Source organism: Leptosomus discolor, chromosome 7 (assembly GCF_034619465.1).
Source record: "Leptosomus discolor isolate bLepDis1 chromosome 7, bLepDis1.hap2, whole genome shotgun sequence".
NCBI classification, from domain to species: Eukaryota; Metazoa; Chordata; class Aves; order Leptosomiformes; family Leptosomidae; genus Leptosomus; species Leptosomus discolor.
The window spans coordinates 34814159-34829106 of record NC_141397.1 but is presented as its reverse complement, the minus strand read 5'-3'; the positions used below and the strand labels follow the sequence as shown (position 1 = coordinate 34829106).

Here is a 14948-nt window from a genome sequence, read left to right as displayed (position 1 = left end):
CATCTTTTAAAGTGAATAATACATGAAAGGCCAATGTTTTCTGTTGTTTTTTGTCACACTGTACAAGATTAAAAATAAATAAGGCATTATAATACAGGTTTATCACAAATTAAAAAATGTTGGTTTTCACTGTAATACAAAACTCTAACTTGAAAGAACATTATGGCTAAATAGTCCTCCTGCCTGGGCAGAACACATACAGAATCTGGACTTGCTGATGTAAAGAAAACGTTTTGTTTCTGCTACAAGCAGGAATTCAACACATGAAAATGATTCACGCTACTTACTAATGTGTTCAGACTCCTCAAAGCACTGAAATGGCACAGGTCATACACTGTTTCCCTTCCGACAGTGACTCCCGAGTGCTTTCTTTTGCCTTACAGAAAAATTACAGGCAAAAGCATGAAAGAGATTTAGGCGCATGACCTACTCTCGGCTACACTGGTGTAAAAGGTTCAGTTCAGTACCAACGCGAGACATCGCTGTAACTCAAAGCAGCACTTGGCCTACAGAAGCTCAACTCCTGACCTCCATAAGCACGCTAAACTCCTGGTGATTTCTGCAGACCTCGTGGGTACATAAGGGATGCAGATTCAGCCCTAACGAGCTGAAGCACTTGGCTCTCAGTCTCATCTAGAGAAAGCAAGGGAGAATTTGTGTGTGTTTTAGTGAAGACAAGGGACTGCGACTCACCACAGTGGGAAGCAGCTACAAAACCCAACGCATTTTACAGGCTGGATGAAATAGCTTTCTAGTCAATGCAAATGGAAAATATTTGGAAATATCTAGCCAGTATTTCAACTGAATACCAGTCCGTAATCTCAGCAGAGAATAATAATTAAAAAATCATTTAAAGATAAAGGTAGCGTAGGAACACTTTGAAATTAGCTCCCGAGACAGTGAAGTCTGAAGATCTCTGATACTTATCTCCTTATATAAAGAACAAAAGACTTTGATTATTACTATTATCTGAAAGAGAAAACGTGCAAACTGATGTGAAATATTGTGCTTGCTATTGACAAACATTGATGTGCCAAAACGGCATCGCTTTGCTGTAGGGCTTGTATCTATTAATTGTTTCAAGCCAAGAGCTGCACGAAACAGTGAACAGAAGTGCAGGACGCTATTCTGCCTGCAATGCAACAAGTTACTCTCCTTAGTTCAACGTGAGGGACTTTTGGATGCTGTGGGGCAGAACTGACTCCTTGCTGGGACTACAGCAAGGTCACCCAGGCAAAAGTTACAGAGCTTGACCAGAAAATTAATAAATGCAAGATAAGAAATACAACTGCGTGCATTAAGATGCTCATAACCCAAATCCCACAGAAATCCAAGGAAATCCTTTGGATGATTTTCAGGGATATTGGAGGGTGCCACACATTATCTTCAGCCAATTGCCAGTAAAAATTTGATTACAAGCTTCTCTAATTTGGCAGAAAATGTGCATTTGTGGAGTTATCAGAAGTATTACTACTACTTCTTTCCAGGTATAAAACTTCCTGAACATAGCGAAGAATGCAGAAGAGCAGAGAGATTAAACCACTTAAAGCTATCACATGAGAGCTGAAATAGAAAAAACATACAAAGAAAAGGAAAATGGGGAAAAACTATATGAATAGGGAGGGAAAGCAAAAAGGCAGGAGAGCACAGCTTCATTATATCATGATTTCAACGGGCATTTAGTTTTCCCTGTTGGAATGGCTGCTGTACACTGCCTATCATTTTCACCTGGCTTTTTACTAATTTGTGCCTTGGCTGAACTTTCTTCATGATTCTGTACTGCTCAGTCCAGGACTACATAATAAAATATGGTTTTCCCCATATTCAAATGAGCAACAACAACCACAACAGAAATACGAAGAATGTTAACAGTAGGACTCAACCAAAGCCTGGAACCTGTCTCCAAATAGGCCATCGCTGATGCTGTGTGCTAGCACATGCACACCGGACTGGCTGCAGTGCCAAGGAGCCATGCTGCTCTGCTCAACCTGCTCTGGAGGCACAGACCTCCTGTAAAAGGGCCGAGTGAGAAGCTGAGGATGGACTGCGCCTGTCCAGTCCTTTCCATTCAACACGGAAAACATTCTGACAAAAGTCATGTGCCTCATTTGACTGCTGGAGAGGAGGATGAGGCTTAGAAGACTTTTGGAGTAATTCTATTAGCATCTGCTAATATTTTAAAATATTAAAATGAATAATCCAAATTTACCTTGCTACATGATCTTCCACTGACATTACTCCAGCACTAGGCCAGGAATGAGTCTGGAAATGAGAAAAATCCTGAAAATATTAGCACAGGGGACAATTCATTTCTGCTTGCTGTCCATTTAGCTATAAAAGAAACAATGGCAATATGCCTATATCTTGGACCTATTAAAAAAGTAACAAAGAAATAATTTCATGGTCAGTTTTTGGGGTGGGTCAAGGGCTGTATTTGGTCTATGTGTTCATGTATTACCAGATCTACTGCTAGGATCTGAAGATGCTTTTAGTAACAGTACATCTAAAAATAATGTTTTATTATTATCGGTGAAATTATACCAAATTCACTGATTCAAAAATTGTGTAACCTGGGCTCTTTGTGAGTGGAAGTGAGAGATTAATGCTATTGCACATAATACTTTCCATTTTGGTTAACTATTTAACTTTCCTGTGTGATGATTTAGTTCTTACAAACCTATTAGAAAACATAAACATGCAGTGTACTTTACATGGATACCACTTATTCAGATTAATTATGTAAATATTTGTTCTTTTAAATCTGTATTCTCTACATGTATTTATTTAAATGTATTTGAATGCCTCAAAACCAGAATTAAATTATTCTAGAAGAATACCTGTGAACCGGATAGCTGTTAGGGACAGAAAGAAATGCAGTGACTGTGCACAGATCAGCCAGGGTGCATACAACTAGTACTTTTAGGAAGCAATTTTATAGTTTTTATAGTCACTTTAATCACAACACTAATTTTGCTAGCTTTGTAATGAAACACCTAGCTGACAGGGTACATAAAAATTAATTAAAAACCCTGCTGGAAAGCACTGGAGTCCCGCAGCAGCCTGATATGGCTACATGGAGATTGGAAACTCCTTCAGCATTTCCAGCTGATTGCAGCAGAATCGCTCAGAATCTTTTTTTCCACTTAAATCAGTAATAAAATAGGCCTACCAGGGGGAAATGTGACACCTAGTACATGCGAGTTTTCTACTGTACAATCTGGACAACTTCTGCAGTCTTGGATGGGTTTTTCATGTTTGTTTTTTGGGGGTTTGTTTGTGGTTTTTTTTGTTTGTTTGTTTGAGTTAGAAGGAATTTTTGCATGTTTTTAGACAATGTGAAGTTTTGCTTCTCTTTTGGAAAGCAGTGAGGCTGGATAGCTTGTCCCCAATCAAGGGCAGTCTGGCACTGGCCATGGAGCACCCGTCACTCAGCAGGATGGCCTCCAATTGCCCCCACCTCCTGTATGGAGCTGTGCTCCACATCTCACATCCAGATCAGCATTTCAAGACGAAACCATGAGCAATAGGATGTGGGCTGCATTAAAGAAAAACGCAGTCAAAATATGTTCCCTTTTATGCAGATTAAGAGCAGCCTCACTCTCCTGGCACGTTTACCAGTGTGCTCCTCATTTGGGCAAAGTTTGACTGTGCTTGTTTCTCAGAATTATAGCTTTCTATAATTGTACAGCTTTGAAGAGTGAGCCTGGGTAGAATCAAGATACAATAAAGCTGTGGCATAAATTTAAAAATCAATTAAGACGTAAGACTATGTTGGCAAACACACAAATGTCACAAAGCCAGCAACAGCGTTTTTGTCACAGGACTAGTAGTATAGTACAGGACTATTCTTTGAGCTGTTTAGAAAGGTAAAGCTAAATCCTGGAACTGAGCTACAGGACCCGTGCTGTTTGTAAAAGCCTGAAATAATACCATTCCTCTGCTATTCAATAAAATCAGCACTGTACATAAAGGAATGTTTCTATATTGCATAAGCATATTGCTGTGCTTGCAGGGTGGCTCCTCTATCTTGCACAGAGTCAAACGACCTGTGAAAAGGCAGCAACTTCTAAACTCCACCACCCTTTTTTTTCTTTAATGGGAAGAATATATATTGTTCTTCTGCCAAACCTTTAAGCTCTGTGGTTTATCTACTTCATATCCTAGTGTTATGATTTGAATCGGATTTTTTTTGGAAGTTTTTGGAGCATGCAAGGAGAATTTTAAAAAATACATAGGGTTTAGCAATTAGGTGAATCCAGCCTTCATTAATCTGCCATTGATAGCACAAGGAACACTGTTGTCCTTGCTTTAACTCATACACTGGGAGCACAGTTCCTCTAACTCTTGCTGTAGCCCTGGAGTCTCCAGCTGCCCAACACTCCACAGTTAAATGCAGCTTTGCTAATCCCAGACCCAGCAATGCTGGCTATGACAAAAAGAGAAATCTCTTTGCTATGTCATTGCAGGTGGACGTGTAAATAAATACATATTTTTATGTTTATCTCTAAATCTCTATTAAGTCTACATAGGCCTGTTTGTATATGTGCATATATAGATAAAAAAAAATATATACACACACAAATAAGTAATTGCTTGCATGTTTATCTCATTTTTTTTTCATCTACCCTTTAAAAATGCCAAGAAAATATTTCTTATTTCCAGAAAATCAGGTTTTGACTTTTCCTAACAGAATTGCTAGCCCTTATATGTTCCATCCCAAGAGTTCGTTACACAGTCCCCAAGTTCTCTTTGGTTGGGTTGTAGTGGTCCTTGGTTAATGCCATGGCCTATGATCTCTGATCTCTTGGTAAAAATTCAGGCAACCATTGCTCTCCGAGTTCACTGCAAATGGCACAACCAAGTCTCCTTTGCTCTACGCCTCCTTCACGGCTGGCACAGAAGGAAGATAATGCAGCGTTTGATTTGTGTGAGTGGCCGACGTTTGACCTGCTCCAAGCCCAGCTTTTACAGTAAAGCTAGCAACTGAGGACACTGATGGACAGCTGGTGCCCAGTTTTGTTTGAATGTTTGCTCTCCCATAAGGGTACATTTTCCGTTCTAAGTTTAAAGACCGTGTTTGTGAATTATTTCCATCGGCCTTTCCTTCCAGGAAATAGGTCAACATTTCACCTTTTCCCTTTACACTGACTTTACCCCTGCAAACAAATTCATAACTGCATCTTTTTAATATACGCTGAACTTCTTCTGTCACCTGAAGACAGAAAAAAAAGAACTATTAGTTTTTCCTGTTCAGATAAGGGTAATCCTAGAACTGCCCACCCCTCCCCATTTAATTCTCTGTCATGAAATAAGCATAAGCAGAATGAATTAGCATCTACCGCTGCTTTAGGGCTCACTTAGAATTTTCATAAGGAATTAAAAATCACTGACCAAAATGGAGTCTGAGAAGCAGAACTTCTGGTCTTGAGCTGAATAATTACACAGCCAGATTAAGCTCTGTCCAACAGAAACATGTAACCAAATTGTCCACTGTTGTTTGTAAGCTGGATCAGTTCCAGTGACCTTAATTTACTCCAGAAGAACTTTTGATCCCTGGAGACTATACAGGTATTTTGGATAAAGGACTGCAAGAGTTCATTGAGGTTTTGAGAGATGCAGCATAGCTTGTAGCCGAGCTCTAGTAGAACAACAATGTTCTCTGTCTGTGTAGCCTCTCCGATCCAGAGTATCCAAGGAATTTTTAAAGCTGCATAAAATGCAGCAGGATGCAAATGGACATAGATCCTTTCCTTGTAGTCCTTATTCGGGCAAAATTCCTACAGCGCAAGGACTGGCCCATGCAGCATCGGCATTCCCAGGCTTGCCTCCAACTGTGTGCAATGCAGCAGAGAACTCTGTTTCTTCTGATGGGAAATGATTTATTTGAGGATTTCACTGCCTCCAAGTAATGAAGCGTATCTAATGGAAAACAACTATACCTCTGATGCTTGAATCATCTGAAGAATGTTGCCCTTTTCATAAGAACCGCAAGATAAGTGAGGCTGCGTTTTCTAAATGGTTCGAAAATGTAACCACATATAAAACAGGAGGTATGTAAAGTTTGCAAAACTGTCTCAGAATGCACTCACCTGAATTTTCCCCTGCACTCCAGTACTATCCATCCGGCTGGCAACATTTACAGTGTTCCCCCAGATATCATACTGTGGTCTTCTGGCTCCAATGACTCCAGCCACTACCGGCCCGACATTAATACCTAAAATCAAAACAACAAGTTTAGTTTCAAACACTACAGCATATCATCCAAGGGAAACATGAATCCTGCAAAATAGATTTAACACAAATGCCTTAGAATTTTTCTGGTCATAGGACATAATATATGTTAAATTAATGCCAACTGGACTTTTGTATTTGTAAGAGGTTTAGAAAGAAAGACATACACAGAGATATCTTATTGGAAATACAATATGATGGACAACATAAAAATTTGGCTCATCTGTGGATTTTCTTCTTTTTGTTTGTTTTAAGAAAAGAAGAAAAGCAGTGGTAGTGCAGAGTTTAGCTGTAGAACAATTCAGGACAAACTGTTAAAGATCTTTAATTGTTTGCTATGACTTCTACTGTGGTTGCTCATATAAAGCCTTTTAATAGAGGTTTTCCAAGTGGAACAGAAATAGTAGCCTGGAATACACGAGGAATGGGGTAAGGGAAGCATTCACATTGGTTGCCAGTACTAGACAATTCAGATCAGGGAGACACTGGAAGAAGAGAAAAGCATGTGAAAATGGCTCAAGCATTTTTTCCCAGAAACCACAGGGCTCGATTTGACATTGCTGACTGATTTTGACACCTTGTTTGGAAGATAAAAGAGGATGTTCCTTCTTCTGAGTGCCCTGAAGAGCTACAGATGCTAAACCCTGCATGAAGTTCTGTGCAAGGGCTTTCCCAGGCAAGTTATGCAGAAGAATGGGCGTTAGAGATTTGTCTTCTGCCCCTTTGTGAACCTGGAAAGACTAGTTAAGAGTTCAAACAGAATTTGGGGGTTTTAATTATTAGGGGGTACAGGAAGGCAAAGATATGTAACTCTCCTATTGCTGCCCTTGATGTCTTTGGCCTTTCTCAATTTTCCGTTGCTAGAAATCTCACTTTTCCCCTTGTCCAGCCCATTCTCACAATTCAGCCATGCAAATACAGAGAAAGAAGCTGGAAAAAACTATCTGTGTTAGAATATGCAATGAGACGATGAGAACAGCAATGGAAGTACCATTGGAGAGGAGCGGGATGCAGGGAAGGAAGGGACGAGGGGAACTTGCTCTCTAAGAAGGCTGGGAGAAAGGACTCTGAGAGGTATGACAGGTAATAACACGTAAAGGATTGCATGGGAAGGTTTGTGTTGTGAAGACCAGAGGATTTGATTTGTTGGAGAAAACAGGACTGGCTGAGGTGATTTGGCAACTGTGGACAAAAAGCTCCCATTACACTTTTAATGCCAACAAAGCTTTTGCAGATGCAACTTAACAGTTAAGTACAGTCAGACACAGTTTTGAGCAGTTTAGCAAAGAAAAGCAGCAAGCCACAAGACTGGGAACACAAATAATATTGTATAGAATTATTGGTGCAGTTTACTTTTAGAGGCGCATAGATTAAGTAAACACAGTGGAACTGAACACAATCATAATTCCTTAATACTGATGCTCATCATTCAGCTTGCTGACCTCCTATATGGATGTGACTCTTCCCCTAAAGGAGGCTTTTCAGTTTTAATCATGAGTGCGGGACGGGTAATCCTTTGCAGACAGCACAGGGAAAGCCAGCAAACAACAACGTTCTACTTGTATGATAATTGTCGAAACGTGACTTACCAACTCGTAGGACAAAGTCATTGTAAGACTGATAGTTGATTTCATCAAGAACGTCAAACATCTCTATTGCAAAATCTGCCAGCATACTCAGATGGGAATAAATTGATTTTTTAGCCTAGAAACAAAATAGTGTTGCACATTAGATTTGCATGGTATTGAGAGGCAGGTGAAATACCGAAGTGAAAAACAATGACAAGTTAAGACTGGATGGCTTAGGAAAAGAATCTAACCCATTTTGCTGTTTGTGAAAAGAAACTTTTGATGGTGGCTACAGCACATGCATTCTTTTCTCAAGTACTGAATTGTTTTTTTTCCCCTTCCCTCTCTCTTTTTGATTTCTGGGAAGAATTGAAAGCAGAGTTCCCGTGGTAAAGTGGTTCTGTTGCTAGAGAGCTGCAGATGTTTGTTGTGAGCGTGGCAGGGAATAGAACCTGCTTTCTTACAAAATTGCTTTGCCTGATGATTATTAATAACTATAGTTTCTGCCCTCTTCTCCCTTTGGGGCTTTTGCTTGCTCCATGGGGTGCATTCTGTTCCCATTGATAAAATTCCTGTTAGGCTTAAACCTGTGAGATGCGAAACACCCATATTTTCTTTCCTTTCCAGGCAAGCTGAAGTGAGTTGTTATAAAACACACCTAAATGAACTAAAGCAAAAGAACCAGAAGGGATCAAATGAAATGCTGAAGCGTCAACTTGTTAAAAAAACCCCAAAACATATGAAAATTATTTAAAACTTCAGTCTAATTGAACCATGGAACTCCTTTTCAGAGGATATTGTGGAGTCCAAAAGTTAGCTAGATGCAAACATAATTACTCAAACTCATGGAAGAAATATTTGCTACAAAGTAGTAGAAAGATATTTTCTGTAGCTCTAGAATTTCTTAAGCAGCACATCATTAGAAAGTGGAAACACAGGCTTGCGTGTTTGTCCTGTAACTCTTGCCCTTCCCCCAGGTTCTACCATTTGCTAGTTAAAGACAGGTTACTAGAACAGAGCTTTGACCTGGCTCAGTATGGTTGCTCCTATGTTGTGCTCTTACTTGAATGATAAATCTGAATTCTTGAACAGATTTGCAAAGTGAAAGTGGGCTAAAGGTAGGATATGGTGAAAGAAATTCAGGGTCAGTGGCAGTCTAGCTTCTGGAGGATATTGCACAACATGGCTGTGGCAGCTGGCATGAGATGAGAGCTCACTGGGTTTTTGTGATAATAGTGAGATTTTATAAATGGAGTACTTGACAGTGGCTGAGAAACCTCAGAAACAGGTTGCTATTTGCTTTATTCAGTTCAGTTTGAAAGGGATCCTTCGTGTGGCTGGGAAATCTACAAAAATCAGAGCTAACAAAAAATAATGAAAGTCATCTTTGGGCCAGTCCAAATTTTTAGGAAGGATATTTTTATTTACCTGCCTGGGTCTCTGGCATTCTGCTTCTTGCAATGTCAACTAGCTCTACTACTTTCCAACCTCACCAAGACAAAGGAAGAACAAGAATTAAGTTTAAAGAGTTGATGGCTACACTTCCAACAGAGAAGGAAAAGAATATTGAATGTCTGGAGGAGGGAGGGAGGAGTGTATAGTTTATTTAATCTTCTAATCTTCTTTATATTCTTTATCCTTCCATTTCTTTGCTGCCCAGTGAATGCTTTCATTTCCTGCAATGCCCCTCAGGGTTGCAGGAGAGAGGACTAGTGACAAATACTGGATGTGCTGCAGGTGATAGATGCCTCTCAAAAGGATTACTGGCAAACTCTTTTGAACCTGCACTGAAGAACACCACAAAGTTAGGACTCTGGTAAAGTCAAGACCCTGGTGAAATCACAGACGTAATTTCAAAGGACTCTACACAAACAATGAACTTCTATTGTGCAAAAGATCTACAAAGAGCTTGGTTTGTGTGCTGCCCTGATGGTGTAACTGGCAAGCAGTTATTTATTTAAACATCAGAGGAATAGTTACTGGAAAGACTGCACAGAACATCACAACAAAACCACTCTGACAGAGGCAATGTGCATTTACTACCACCACCTGCTGAAGTCAAGCTGCAGAAACAACAGTCCTGTAAAATATGAGATTTAAATATGTAAATTCATCAGGGTACTGGGTTCTTATGTGTGTAAATATCCTCAGTAAAGAGCATGGTTAACCCTGTCCACTGCTTCCTGCTCATGTCAAAATCCTAGTATGAAATTGGTGGCTATGCCAGATTTTCTGATGAAGCTGAGACACCCCTGGCAGAGGGGAGACCAGAAGCACCTGAATCTGTTACGGTCCCCATGGACACATCTGACCCCACAGGGCAGCCCAGGGACTTTGTGATGGTTGGCAGTGATTGTCTGTGCACAACGGGCTACCCAGGATCATTTCACTTCATAGCTGCATGCTAAAGACCTAGTGGGAAACTGTCAAGAGGACGTGAACAATTTCTACTCATTTGCATCACATAAGTAGTGGGAAGATATCGAAGAAGAGCTAAAATCCCAAGTTAAAGTAAAAAATATTGACTGTTTCATACAAGATCTTTAGGTTTTCTAGAATACAGAATGTCAAATAAATTCTACCTGTAGAGAAAAGATCAAAATTTGCCCCAAGATTTCAGAGAAAGGCAGAGTCTTGTACAAGACTTCCTGCAGTGATTTAAAATGCATTACTATCATAAGCTCAGAGCAGTATCTTCAGTACTGGGCTAGCTCAGCTGACCCTTCAGTTAGCAACTACAAAATACAAGAGATAAACATGTTTAGGTTTTGGAACATATGCTGCCCAAGTTACCAAATAACACACTTGTTTTCAGGATTATAGTTCAAAGAGCAGTTATAGCAGACGCACAAGTATACTGTTGCCTGTTTGCCTCAGATCACACTGAACAAAATTCAAAGGATCGATTTTTTTGCCTGACTCAGGACCCAGGAGTCAAACATTTCAGCATAAACAGAGTTTTAAAAATACCTTTTTGTTTTGTGTAGGTTTCTAGGAATGATACAAAGAAATGCGTCAGTTGTAAATACTCTGCAGACCAGAAAATGAGTTGCATGTGTATACTCCAACGTGATTCTGACAGTTGATTTCAATGTGGACTTGTTTTTTATTTACTTAACAAGGATAATTGTTGCTAGAAAGTTCACAGGCCATCTTCTGGCCCTTTTTTTGCTTTTGCCCTCTAATTCAGTGTTACTTTGCAATGCTAAACCATATGCATGAGTGTACCTCCATGTCCTGGTTTTGGCTGGGATAGAGCTATTTTTTTTTCTTCTTAGTAGCTCGCTTCTTAGTGGCTAGAAAAGTGCTGTGTTTTGGATTCACTATGAGAAGAACATTGACAATATACTGATGTTTTCAGTTGTTGCTAAGGAATCAAGGACTTTTCAACTTCTCATGTCTTGCTAGCGTACAGGTGTTCTAGAAGCTGGAATGGAGCATAGACAGAGCAACAGACCCAAATTGGCCAATGGAATATTCCATACTCAGTATATAGATGAGGGTTAGCCAGGAGGCTGGGGGCTCGCTCTCTTCTGAGATTGTGGTTTTGGGATTTTCTCCTCCGGGATCGCTAGCCAGGAATGGGCTGGGCCTGGTTGGTGGGTGGTAAGCAACTGTTACATTACTCGTTTGTATGTTCTGTTATTATGATCATTATCATTATTATTTTATCTTATTTCAATTATTAAACCGTTCTTATCTTAACCCACGAGTTTAATTCTTTTTCCGATTCTCCTCCCCACCCCACTGGGAGCAGGGAGGAGTGAGCAAGTGGCTGCGTGGTGCTTAGTTGATGGCTGTGGGGTTAAACCACGATGATCTACAATACACGTACATGCAGATCAGAATAAGGGAGAGCTGTCTGGAAATTCTGGGTAGACTAGGTGTATGGATTACTTTCATTTTCATTACATCCCTCACATTATTAATTTTATAGAAATAATTTTATTAGTCTAATTATTAACGTGCATAGTACTCTATACAATATATTCAGTACACTGACCACAGGGTTTTCTGCTTTTCCAGATGCTGCATGCAAATCTAGGAAATCTCTGTCCCAAGACACAAACTTAAGGTGAGAAACACACTCAGGAGTAGTAATGAGAATACAGAAGAACTGTGCTCCAGAACTAGTGAGTCTGAAATGACTTTGGACTTTTTTTATTGCTGAGTAATTAAAGGGGTAAAAAGAATGCTAGTGGTAAAGACAAAGAAGAGCTAATTTAGAGGGACAAGGGTAAAGTGCAGCAATGCAGCTAGCACTAAGTTCCTGGCCATGATGGGGGTTGGGAGAGGCTGTTTGTTTTGATTGTAAGTTCCACTCAGATTTCAGTATAAAAAAAAAAAAATTAAAAATCACATTTTAGTATTCTTGTGGTAGTTTTGCAGCAATTCATTACACCTAGAGCCTCCTCTTCCCCGAGTCTTACAAGGTCATCTAAGATACTGGGTTTAAAACAATACCTCTCAGACTTAGGAGCTTTATACACCAATTTGCAGAGAATCCACAGCTGCAGACAATGAAATTCAAAATGACACCACTTGAGCAACTGCTAGGATAGCAATTTTTCTTTTCAGGCTACAGTTCTTTGAATTTCAGATTTAAATTGTTGTAAAGAAGTAATACAAGTTATCTATAACCACATAGAGTTAGTTGTGGTTCTGATGTTCCTCTGGACATTGAAGGAGAATGGATCCTCCACAAATGACTGTCATGTAAAATCTTACCTTAGTTCCTGAAGTAGGTACAAGTCCCACAGCTGCCATGTATGTACTTCCAATTGTCTTGATCTTTTCTATGTCCTTATAACATTCTTTGTCCATAAGCTTTGTTTAAAACATAAAACTGTTAAATATTACATAATATTTTAGACAAGCAACCATAGTTATAATATGTGCAAGTTGATTAAACCGTATTATTTTTGGTAAGTTAAGGCTTGCCCACTTTGAGGTCATTGAAAAAACTACCATTAACTAGCATTTTAATACTCTTCCTATATTAGAGGAATTTGAGATCAGACTCATGAGTCTAAAAGTACAAACTGGGCACTTTGGAGAAGCTCAGTGGACACCTACTACAATTAAATAGTAAGTTTACACTCCTGTTTTATTAGGCAGTTCAAGATACGCTGAGTTGCTACAGATAATCTCTGTTGACAGTAATTTGGTAGAACTGATACGGTCAAAAGACAAAGTGTTTAGACCTTACCTCATCAAAATCAGCAATAATTTCATTTAACAGGCGTAAACATTCCACTCCCATGTTATTGCCATCCAATTCGATGTAGAAATCATTGAAATTTGGGATGGAAGCAAACATCACTCCCACTTGTGAATATGACTGGTAATAAAGGTCCTGCAGTTCATAAGCAGACAAAATTTTTATTTTAAAACTTTAATCTAAACCAGGCATCATTATTATGATATCTATTCTGCTGCTAAGCAATAGCTAGGACAAAAGCCATCATTTTTGGTAGAGAGAAAGCCAGCCTTACTAAAAAAATGTTAAAACAGCTCTCCACTCAAAAGCACAAAAGAAAATTAACACCTAAGCTATGAAACCCATTTAAAGCAACTAGTCTTTTTCTCTGTTTAGACATGGAAGCAGCGAGCAAAAATTTTGTAGAAAGTCTTAACAGTTGTAGAACTTTTATTGTATGAGAAATATAACTGTGTTTTCTCAATGTTGCTTCATAACTAAAATAGGAGATGGAACAATTTTACCCTGCAGCACAAAACCAGCCTCGGTCCTTTATGTCTTTCCCTGAGTTGCAGAGTCCTGTATTCAACATTAGCAATATAATCCTGTTCTGTACGATAAGGTTTCTATTTAAGAATTGGGAGGGCTCATGGAAAATAAAACCACTATTCTGTGGTTCAAATACATTGATCCAAACTCTCAAGAGCAGTATCACAGCTGTTACAGCTACGCCAGTAGTGCAGGTATTGCAGCTGCACTGGAAGGACTCTGGTAGGGGCGTCCTGAACCAATTTATTTAATCACTGTGGCCCTTGATGTTAAAGCCACTGTCGTCTTCCTTGGGTGTGTACAAATATCTGTTTTTAACTTTAAATGGATGGGTTTGGTAACATCAGCATACTTCTAGAACTAGAGTGTTTCGTATGGAAGTGTCTGGCACTTCATACACTTCACCATTCAGAACAAAACTGAGCTCATGAAATACTGTGATAAATCCCAGTGTTCTAAATTGAGTGAAAAAAAAATAAATTAGTGATTTGCATACAGACACTTGGCTGCATTGACACTGAATGACACAAAATTCCATTACCCTGCTTTTTATTAGAATTCTTCAGTGAAGGAGGACACTACAGTGAAATAAATAATCCCCATCTAATTCTTGAACACAAGTTTTTACAAAACTATTCCTTTTAACATGAATGAAATTTTCTAAGTCCAAGCCTTTCTCGAAACCATATCTGAAAGATGTCCCAAGCTACAGAGTCACACCCATGAAACATCACCATGTATTGAAATTTTATCTTGGTTTACCATATTTCTTGGATTAGACATAAGAAAGTGCTGTGCAACATGTGCTGGCAACAGGTTGAAGAGAATTCTTTTATTATCCAGCTTGACTCTCTCCATATCGTCTCTCTCTTCTTCTGCCTGTGGGTATAAAGGAAGAGAAAAACCTTTCCAAAAAGCAAATAATTAGCTGAAGCCATCAAATAGCTTCTATTAATTCATCTTTTGAAATTAAACTGAGCAAAATAATGCCTGCAAAGTAGAGTGGGAACGGTTCTCCTACACTGTGCTTTTACATCAAGGCAAAATCCCTTTAAGTCCTTAGTAATTCAAGCTAAAGTCTCTGGGCTGATGACTACTTTCAAGGCTTGATCAGCTACGTGTATTGGTGTCTTCTGTAGTTCTCTGTTCTTTTAAACAGGCCCTTGATATTTTTACTGAGTAAAAAGCTAGAATAGCCCCCCTTAAGTCACACTGGCCTTGGAGGCCAATTACTTCCCAGGTAGGTGGAGACAGTGACAGCAGTACTTGATCCACCTTTCAAAAAAAGAGAAGCCTGCAGAATCACCAGTGTTTTAAAGCAAACCTACATCATTTTGCAGTAAAATGGAAACAAACTTGGTAAGATGGTAACTTCAACAAAGAAAAAGGTTTTAAAATTG

At 39.2% G+C, this 14948-nt stretch overlaps 1 protein-coding gene across 1 annotated transcript in view; it reads right to left on the bottom strand.

The window, feature by feature from the left end:
- ADCY1 (adenylate cyclase 1) overlaps nt 1–14948 on the bottom strand; it is a 179614-nt gene that overhangs the window by 20926 nt on the left and 143740 nt on the right. The window contains exons 15-20 of the mRNA XM_086468155.1: nt 14311–14427; nt 13009–13155; nt 12528–12626; nt 7821–7935; nt 6090–6214; nt 5155–5212 (exon numbers count right to left, since the gene is read on the bottom strand). Coding sequence (XP_086324281.1) covers nt 5155–5212; nt 6090–6214; nt 7821–7935; nt 12528–12626; nt 13009–13155; nt 14311–14427 — 661 coding nt within the window. The remainder of the gene's footprint in view (nt 1–5154; nt 5213–6089; nt 6215–7820; nt 7936–12527; nt 12627–13008; nt 13156–14310; nt 14428–14948) is intronic.